Genomic DNA, 10,143 nt, shown 5'->3' with positions numbered 1-10,143 from the left:
GGGGTGAGGGCTGGGCAGGGGCCGTGGCTGGCCGGGAATGCGGCCCGGGGAAGGGCTGATCCTGCCCGGGGGCAGGGCTGATCCCGCAGAATTTGGCGATTCTGCGTTTCCACGATGCGGAGCGCTGACCCCGTTAGTGCCGGCGGGGCGCGGGGTGCCAGATGGCGAGGGGACGTGTGTTGTGTGTCGCCTGTCACTCGGGGCAGATTAATGGGAGGTTTGTAAAGAGGGAGCGGCCAAGGGGCCCGCGGCTCCCCCTGCACCGAACCAACTGTTGCGAGCGACCCCCGAGCCTGCCCGGTTTTCAAATCATTTCATGCCCCTGTTTTCTTCCAATCCAGCCAATCTCCGAGCCGGGAGAGCCGTCACCTGATGGGGTTTTCTTTTTTTTTTTTTTTCTTTTTTTTTTTTTTTTTTTTTTTTAATGGATGGAAGTCCCCAAGCCTCGCGAAATAACGGCGTAACCATGGCAATGCTAATTATTGCCCTATAACTACAGTAGGAGAGAGAACGCGGGGTAGGCTGCGAGGGAGATTTGAAGAGGATTTTTTTCCTTCGGCTCTTGGTCCCGTGTTGATTTTTTCCCCCCTTTTCTCCTATACAAAATCTTTTTGCAAACAAGTTTTGCTTTAAAGCTCTCCCTGACAGTGGTTCAGGGAGCCTTGATAGGTGTTTCTGGAATTCCTGAATAGAGGAGCTGAAAGCTCCAGGGCAGGCAGGCACTGGAGTTCTGTCTTGCTCTTTTAAGCTGATTTAGAGTCGTGTAAAACATAAAAGATGCTTCAGCAAGAGACCAGATTTATTTAAGGTTCCTGCAGCATCACTTGGCAGCAAACACGCATCAGCAGCAGACACCACTTTAACACATCTCTGAGAGCTCTTGAAAGCAAAAGGGTTTGAAAGCAAAATCAACTGCATCCAACTAAATTGTGTTCTTCTGAGAGATAAACGTGTTTTCCTGGATCTGAATCCCTTTAGGTTTACCCTGGGTGTTGAGAGACAATTCCCTGACATGTCCTAATTACTGCTTTACTCCTCAAGGTACCAGCGACTCCTGTAATACTGTTCCACATAAATTAATTAATTTAGCTTTTCATTTGCAAGTGTTCTTTTATCAACTTTAACAGGGAGTTTGGACCACACAGGAATTTTTGAGAGCGGTAAATATATCCCAATATTCCTGTTTTGTACCACATGCTTTATCAGAAGCAAAGCAAAACAGGTGATCTGGAGCATGTAAAAGGTGTCAAAAGCAGAGCTTTAAACCAAAAGCAGCCTGTCACAGCTGTGCCTGCTGTTGTTGCTGGTGCTTGGCAGATATGGTGCCTCCAGTCTCAAACCTTTCATTCTGGTCCTTTACTCTGTCAAAAACTGCCTAAAAATTGGGTTTTTTAAGTATCAATTACTTCATGTATCTGTATGGAAGATACTACCAGTTCAGCTTGTGAAGTTCTTTTTATGCAGCTGCTGATTTGTCACTACTGACAGGATCCAGGGGCTGGGAAAAGTTTTTCCAGGTGTTCCAGCAGCGGCAGCACACACATTCCCCGGGAGCTGGGCACGGAGCTCCTCCCAGGGCTCTGGATTGCAGGGTTAATACAGAATGATCAGGTTCTAAGTCCTGGTTTCTCCCCCATCAAAGCCAGACAAGTGTAAATTTCTGACAGATGTGAAAATAAGGAATCAGTTTGGGTTTGTTTCCAGGCAGTTTCTCTGCTGGGTTCCTGGGCCTTCTTCCCCTACAAATGCTCCACAAGAGGTTTTCTCAACCAAAATGTTCCAGACTGGACAAAGGAGCACAAGACCAGGTAAAGGGTGTCAGTAACCAGCTGTGAAACCACGGGGCACATCTGGATTTGGATACAGAATTCCAGCCTGGTGGTTCTTCCCCCTGACCTGCAGGAGCTTTGGCACCGGGCATCCATCTCTTTCCAGGGACAATGCAGCAATTCCTGCTCCCTGTTAACCTCCCCTGCTGCTTTGCAGGCTCCTGGCCTCAGACCCATCCCAGCTGAGTGAGGATGAGCTGCCAGGGGATTTGCAGTCCCTGTCCTGGCTGACATCCGTGGATGTGCCTCGGCTCCAGCAGATGGCCAGTGGGAGAATGGATTTCAGCCTGGGGGCCCAGAGTGCCATGCTCCAGCAGACAGGTACTGTAGGATGGGAAATGGGAAATGGGAAATGGGAAATGGGAAATGGGAAATGGGAAATGGGAAATGGGAAATGGGAAATGGGAAATGGGAAATGGGAAATGGGAAATGGGAATAACTGCTCCTTAAACAGCACAGCCTGCTCCTGACACTCCCCCTCAGGCTCCCTTATCCTTTTACATTTTGCTTCCTGTCCAAAGACCTGGGGCCTGTTGGCTTCTCTTGAGGCCTCTGCTGGTGCTGAGAGCTCCAGCACTGGCAACATTCAGATCCCATTGGGATTCCAATTCCCAATGGGAATTTCTGTTCAGTGCAGCTGCTGGTGAGTTGTTGGGCTGAGGTATTTTAAGTCCTGGGTTTCAGAGGTCTTCAACGCCTCTGAAATGAGATAATTAATCTTCCTGCTTTGTTTCAACACTGATAAAACAAAGGGCACCCCATTTACCTCACACCTCTTTGCTTCTTGCAGCCTTGCAGCGTGTGTTGGTTGAACTCCTTTATTTCCCTTGTGAACATCCTTTAGGTAAACACACATCACAGAGCTCAGGGTGTCGCCCTGCCTGCCTGAGAGCACAAATCCAGCTAATGCTGAATGTGTTGTTTCTCTTTTGTAAGACACAGTGTCTGTGTCACCACACTGTTTAACAGCTGCCGCCTCTCATTCGCTGCCTAACGAGTTTTGGGAGCAGCTGATGTCATCTGGGCGAGATGTGAAAAGCCAGAGAGGTTGGATTCTCCACTCCAGAGCTTCCCTGTGCTCAGCTGCATCTATTAACCCCCTTCCTTCCCTGAGCTGTGCTTCCATGGGAGCATCCCTTGCCTTCCTCTCTCCACGCCAGGTGCTGTGGGGAACGCGATGCACTCGACGCCCGGAGCGATGATCCACGTCCAAGCCAGCCTCCCCCAGGGAATCCTGGGCCTCAATTCCATTTCCACACATGGAGCCAATGTAAGAGCAGGCCTTGGTGGCTCATTATTGCCCCAGCTCCTGGGATAAGGCAGTGGTAATTCCTTGACTGTTGTGTTTCTCTTGGCAGATGAGCCCCTACGCCGTGGGTGGGCAGCTGTCCCCTGGTTTGCAAACACAGCAACAGCTCTTCCCTCCTCCTCCTCCTCATCCTCATCCTCCTCCTCCTCACTCCCAGCAGGTGTTTGCCCTGGCCCAGAACCCCCAGCAGGTACTGGTATGTGCTTGTTGTCTGTCTTGAAGTACCTGCCAAGATCAAATCTAGACGTCTTTTAAAAGAAAACCAAAATATCCCTAAACCCACACACCCACTGGACATTTTGCTTCTGTCATTGCCCTTCTTTTCCCTGTGCACACAGTGTAACCCAGCAGCAATCTACAACACATCCTATGGGACACAGCCACACTATTCCCAGCCACGCCTGGCTCCCCACTCTGCCCAGGAACTGCACCCAAAGCATTATCCCAAGCCCATCTACTCCTACAGGTGAGTGGGGAGCAGGAGGCACATTGCCCGCAGCCTGTCCTGGGATGGCTGTGACACTGCAGGGGTGTCTGAGTCCTTTGGGAGGGAACAAAAATCCCCTCATCCACGCAGGAGTTGTGTGGAAGCTGCCTCTGAGGGGTGGCAGGAGTGAATCCTGGAGAGCAGTGAGAGAGTAACAGCACAGAGGAGTAAAATCTGAGGATCACGGGGAAGTGGTCACAGCACCAGGCCTGGCAGAGCCCAAGAAGAAGAGTTTGGACGATCCTTTTGGGAATGTGGTGTGACTCTTGGGGATGGTGCTGTGCAGGGCCAGGAGCTGGACTCAGTGATCTTTGGGGGTCCCTTCTAAATCAGCTCATCCTGTGATCCTGTGACTTCTGAGCCCTTGGGAGCAGAAATCCCAGGATCCCAGCTGTCTGTGTCTGGAGAGGTGGGTCCAAGGTTGCTAGACCAGAAGGAGGCATGGAGTGACAGGACAAGAGGAGTGAGTTCCCGCTGCCAGAGGCAGGGTTAGGTGGGATATTGGGAAGGAATTCCTCCCTGTGAGGATGGTGAGACCCCGGCACTGACTGCCCATAGAAGCTGTGGAAGTGCCCAAGGCCAGGCTGGACATGACTTGGAGCAACCTGGGCTAGTGGAAGGTGGCAGGGGGTGGAACTGGGTGAGCTTTAAGGTCCCTTCCCACCCAAGCCATTCCATGATTCCAACCCATTCCGGGGTTTCCTGCCCACAGCTGTTTGATCGCCATGGCCCTGAAGAACAGCAAGACTGGGAGCCTGCCCGTGAGCGAGATCTACAGCTTCATGAAGGAGCACTTCCCCTACTTCAAGGTACCTGGGCATTCCCCAGCTTGGAAGTGCCACATCCCAGCCCCCTCTCCTCTGTGGTGTGGTGTTGTTGGGTCCCTTTAATGCACTTTTTATAGAGAAGCATTTTACTGCTGTTTCTTGCCTGTTCTTCTGCAAAACTCTCCCTTTCCGAAGACATTTTCTTATTTATAAAATCGAATTTAACATTATTTATACTATAATATTATAAATATTATGTAGTTATATCTAATATCTATATTATCTAATATATATATATCTATTGAAAAAATATTCTTTATATTATATTATATTATATTATATTATATTATATTATATTATATTATATTATATTATATTATATTATATTATAGTAATGATACACTAAAACTATACTAAAGAAAGAGAAAGGATACATCAGAAGGTTAGACAAGAATGACAATAAAAACCCATGACTGATCAGAGAGTCTGACACAGCTGAACTGGGATTGGTCATTCAGTAAAAATAATTCACGTGGAACCAATCAAAGATGCACCTGCCGCATTCCAAAGCAGCAAAACGGCAGGGAGAAGCGATCAGATAATTATTGTCTACATTTCTTTCCTGAGGCTTCTCAGCTTCTCAGGAGAAAAAACCCTGGCCAAGGGATTTTTCAGAAAATATCCTGGTGACACCCGTGGCTGCTCCCATTAACCCCTTCCTGCCCCTTGCAGACTGCCCCTGATGGTTGGAAGAATTCCGTGCGCCACAACCTGTCCCTGAACAAGTGCTTTGAGAAGGTGGAGAACAAACTGAGCGGGACCTCCCGCAAGGGCTGCCTGTGGGCCCTCAACCCCGCCAAGATCGACAAGATGGAGGAGGAGATGCAGAAGTGGAAGAGGAAGGATTTGGCTGCTATTCACAGGAGCATGGCTAACCCAGGTAGGGCCCACGTTCCCCATCCTGCACATCCATGGCATTCCCTGCACGGCTCCGCTGCCTCCGGGATTAATGTTTGGGGGAATATTTTAATATCCAGTCACATTTAATGCACTTTTTATAGAGAAGCATTTTACTGCTGTTTCTTGCCTGTTCTTCTGCAAAACTCTCCCTTTCCGAAGACATTTTCTTATTTATAAAATCGAATTTAACATTATTTATACTATAATATTATAAATATTATGTAGTTATATCTAATATCTATATTATCTAATATATATATATCTATTGAAAAAATATTCATTATATTATATTATATTATATTATATTATATTATATTATATTATATTATATTATATTATATTATATTATATTATATTATATATACCTATAGAATCTATATTATCTATGTCTATATCTATAGATATAGATATATATTATATAGAACATTCTCTGTAGTATATTTATTATTTATATCTTAGTTATTTATAATTCCCCCCCTTGTTTATAAAATTTACTATTTATAAAGAAACACGTTTTCGAAGCTTTCAGGAGCTCGGTATTGACAAAATCGACTGGAATTTTTTTTTGCTACAAAATCAGTAACATGTAGTCAGTGATAAATTACATGTTATTTGTTTAAAAGCAAAAGGGCCACTGCAACTGTCAGGAGTTTTTTGTAGTTATTTGGGAGACAAGCAGAATTTTTTGTACTTATAGATAAGCAGAATTCTGAGTGTTTCTCTGGCCACAGAGTTCTGCAGCTGGGGGTGAGCTGCCATCAGGGGTGGCTGGGCTGCTCTGCAGTTTCAGGATCATTTCTTTAGCTCAGTCAGGGGTAACCATGGAAGTGGATTTGGGGAAGGAATTAGGTGGCATTTCTTTGCTCCCTGCACGGTCACAGCCTGTGCTGGCTCTCACAAGGCGACAACCAGCCCATGCCATAAACGCAGTTGTTCTTTGGGCAGTCCCTGCTTGAACAAACGTGTTAAAGCATCTCTTTTCCTCCTTGGAATGGGCAGAGGAGCTGGACAAGCTGATCACCGACAGACCCGAGAGCTGCAGGCGGCCCAGCAAGCAGGCAGAGCCCGAGGGGCCCCCCCTGGGCCGGATCTCCGTGTCCCAGCTCCAGCCCCAGCCCATCATGACGCTGTCCCTGCAGCCCCTCCCGCTGCACCACCAGCTCCAGACCCAGGCTCGCCTCGCCCCCAACTCGCCAGCACCTGCACAAACCCCTCCTCTGCACACCCTGCCTGACATGAGCCACAGCCCCCTGCCCCAGCACCCCATGGGACGCGCCCCGGACTTCCCCAACGTGGCGGTGGACATGAGCACGGAGGTGGATGCTCTGGATCCCAGCATCATGGATTTCGCACTGCAAGGTACGGGGCAAGGCACTGGGGGAGGGCACAGCTGGGGTTTGTGGGTGTGTTAATGCTGAATAAACAACCAGGATCCTCAGTGGGATGTTCTGGGATGGGGTTGGGTGGTGGCATCTGCAGGGTCACCCTCAGTGGATTTTGTCCCTGTGCCAGGTGGGACAGCAAAGCATCTTCCAGGCTCCAGTGGGGAGAAGCAGGGGTGTGCAACCAGCTGGATGTGGGATACCACATCTCTCTGCCTCTGGGAAAACAGAACTCTGCTTGTGCTTTGGGGTTCTCCTTCTGTGCAAGTGGAACTTCTCTGGTTTGTGGCAATGCCTGACATGGTCCTGGGTCGAGCACAGGTAGAGAGGTTCTGTCTGGAAAGGTCTGGAAGCAGAGGATTTGGGAGATAGACACACTTGCTTCCCAGAAAACCTGGAATCCCAGGAACTGGGGGGGGATCAGGCACACCTGCTGCCCAGAAAATCTGGAATCACAGGATTTGATCTGAGCATCAGATTTGATGCTCAGAAAGGTCTGGAATCACAGGATTTGGGACTTGCTGCCCCTTGCATCACCGTGGTCCCACCCTCGAGCATCAAATGAAACCCTTTAGTCCCGGCCCTGTGGGACCTGGGTGGGGATGTGCTGCTGTGAGCAGGATTCCATCTTTTCCAGGGAACATTTGGGAGGAGATGAAAGACGACAGCTTCAGCCTGGACACCCTGGGTGCCTTCAGCAACTCCCCCCTGCATCTCTCCGACTGCGAGCTGGGCACGCCCGGCCTCACACCCGTGTCCAGCGGCAGCGACCGCTCCTTCTCCGACCTGCAGGTCACTGGCCTTTACACCACCTACACCACCCTGGACAATGTGGCAGCTGCTCAGTACATGAACCCCCAAGGCAACAAACCCATCCCTCTGCTCTGAGCTTGGCACCGTTCCACGGATCCCGAGGGACGGTTCTTCCCCGTGGTTAAAATCCGACCGGGAAGCTCCAAGGGCTCGTCCTGCTTTGGGATGTGTTGGCTGCTTCCAGCGTGTGAGGCCAAAATAAATCAAGCTGGGACTTGTAAAACCACTTTCCCCCATGACAAGGGCATGGACATTTGTGTTGTGGGACTGGGGAGCTCTCCAGAAGGACCTGGAAGGCAGCAGGAACTTTCACTGGAATGTAACTGAGCTAAAAATCACCTAGTTAAGGGAATTAAATTTATTCCACACCGTGGTGGAGCTGCTGTGTCACCACTGTCACAGAAGCCACCACAAGCCAAGGGGCTGGCCAGCCCCAGGTTGGTTGATTGTGCCCCTGGTGTGTCATTTTTTCTTAATTTGCCAAATTGGACAAAGACCTCCCCCAGTTCCTGGAGACATTTGCACCACTAACACTTTTCTGATGTAACTGTTGTTAATTTATTGTTAAGAGGTAGGAAAACGGAGCAAAACCACTAAAAAAGGAAAACTCACCTCCCTAGCAGACCACTGTTATATCTAGATTTGTAAAAGTCCTCACCCCTGAAGGAAGTGGTACTACTGAACTATTAAACTGATCACTGGCTAGAGGATTTTAGGAGTTATGTCGATTTTTAGGATTTTTTAAAAAAATAGATTTATAGTCTTGTGTATTGTGCTTCTGTCTATTCTTGTGCTAGGCAGTATTACTATTTGTAAATTTATTTATATTTATTGTTGTGAAAAGAAATTATGTGAACTGAGCACTGTTCCATTTGTATAATGCTGCAGTAACCTGTTTTACAGCCACTAAATTATTCATCATCAGAACCACAACCACCTTATCAGTTTTTACACTACATTTCTTTAATAAGCACTTTTGATACTGTGAAACTCATGCTTTTTAAAAAATTCAGAGACCAAATATTGTCACTGTACATTTCATAATAGTCTTTGCTAATTAACTAAAAAACCTGATTCTAATGTAGCTTCTAAAAATTTTTTTCAAATCCTGCTTTGTATTTGTTAAGATACATTGAAAATAATGTGATGAAACATCTGAATTATGTTGGAATTTAGCATTTAGTCTACTTATACCTCTGTGAGCAAAAAGTGATATTTATATCTTGGGTTTTGTCTGTTCCTGTGCATTCAGAGAATTTCCCGGTGCCGTATCCAGGCGCTCCCAGGCTTTTCTCTCCCACACCCATCCATGGATTAAAGCTGGAGGGTGCAGGATGCTGGAGTGGCCCCAAAAGGCATTTTCTTGCTTGAAAATATGAAGATCAGGTGGCTTGGAAACATCTGTGCCTGTATCCTCCCAGTGCATCCCTCCATGGCAACCTCTTCCAAAGGGCACCATGATGCTCCACGTCATAATTTATTGTCCAAGGACAAATGTGATGAATGATCCTTTGCTGTGACTGGTGTCACCTACAATGCCTTTGCTTTTTTAAATAAACATTTCTTAGCACTATGCCTGGGGCATTCTGGATGTGCTGTGTGGTGCCTGCTCTGGTGTCATGCTGGGTTTCCCCAAGCTTCATTCCCTTTACAGACCCTATGGCCAAGTTGAAGGTGGATCCTTGGCTCAAATCCTCCAGGAGAGTAGGAGTTTACAGGTATTTACTGTAAGAATATACAGATATTTACTGCAAGAATTTACAGGTATTTACTGTAAGAGTTCTTCCTCTGTGGTGTCACCCTGTTCCTGAAACCCTCTGAAATGCCTGGAAAGGCTCTGGAGTGTAAACAGGGGCTGGCAGGAGGGTTGCTCAGAGTTCCCCACCCCAAACAGGTCCTGTGCCCCAGAAAAGGGGCTGCCCAGTGCCAGGGACACCAGACTCTGCTCAGGACAATGACAGAAGACACAGAGGTCAGGGAGTTCTTTGGGAGCTGAGTTCACTTTATTGCCTGCCAGCAGTGACACCTTCCAGCCAGGAAGTGACCCACAAGACCCTTCCCATCCCCACCCCAGGACAGGGAGACCTCCTACAGACTCTGTGGGATGCTCCAGCCCCAGGAGGTGTCCAACACCTTCACCCAGGGCAATACCAGCACTGCACTTGAGCCAGGTGTCCCACCTTCCATTGCCATCCCACCTCCTCCTTTTGAGCCCAAGGCAAATCTGTGCTGGGGAAATGACACAGCCAGAGGCACTGGAAAACTTCAAATTTCCCCTCCACAACCAAGATGATCAAAGGCTACCCGAGCAGAAGGGTACAGGTCCCACCAGATGACAGCTCCCCCTGGCTCTGCTGCTTCCAAGGAGGAACCAGGACACTGGAGCCATCCTCCCTCCTCTCCATGCTCTGCAGGAGCCAGAAAGGACACGAGAAGGGCGACCTGGTCAGCCAAAGCCTGGTGGATCCTTGGACATTCCCAAGGGAGCAGCTCCCAGATTAGCTCACTGAGGTCTTTCCTGGACCATCAGCTACTCATAGCCACATCTACTCTTTGTCCCCCAGTGAGAGGAAGGATGACAGAAATTGCTCCTCAC

The 10,143-nt window shown here is 48.3% G+C and overlaps 1 protein-coding gene across 3 annotated transcripts in view; it reads left to right on the top strand.

The window, feature by feature from the left end:
* The window catches only part of FOXN4 (forkhead box N4), a 16,079-nt gene extending 6,966 nt beyond the window's left edge, over positions 1–9,113 (top strand). Inside the window, exons 2-9 of one of the 3 annotated variants that reach the window (XM_005424044.2) lie at positions 1,987–2,150; positions 2,990–3,099; positions 3,188–3,328; positions 3,477–3,604; positions 4,338–4,434; positions 5,125–5,332; positions 6,352–6,711; positions 7,372–9,113. In XM_005424044.2, the coding sequence (XP_005424101.1) occupies positions 1,987–2,150; positions 2,990–3,099; positions 3,188–3,328; positions 3,477–3,604; positions 4,338–4,434; positions 5,125–5,332; positions 6,352–6,711; positions 7,372–7,622 (1,459 nt within the window). In that variant the 3' untranslated portion in view covers positions 7,623–9,113. Of the gene's footprint in view, positions 1–1,986; positions 2,151–2,989; positions 3,100–3,187; positions 3,335–3,476; positions 3,605–4,337; positions 4,435–5,124; positions 5,333–6,351; positions 6,712–7,371 lie in introns of all 3 variants that reach the window. The other 2 variants (XM_031059526.1, XM_031059527.1) reach the window with 2 other exon arrangements.
* The last annotated feature ends 1,030 nt before the right edge of the window (positions 9,114–10,143 follow it).

The sequence above is a fragment of the Geospiza fortis genome, unplaced genomic scaffold, assembly GCF_000277835.1.
Source record: "Geospiza fortis unplaced genomic scaffold, GeoFor_1.0 scaffold145, whole genome shotgun sequence".
Taxonomy (NCBI): domain Eukaryota; kingdom Metazoa; phylum Chordata; class Aves; order Passeriformes; family Thraupidae; genus Geospiza; species Geospiza fortis.
This window is presented reverse-complemented; position numbering and strand designations above follow the sequence as displayed.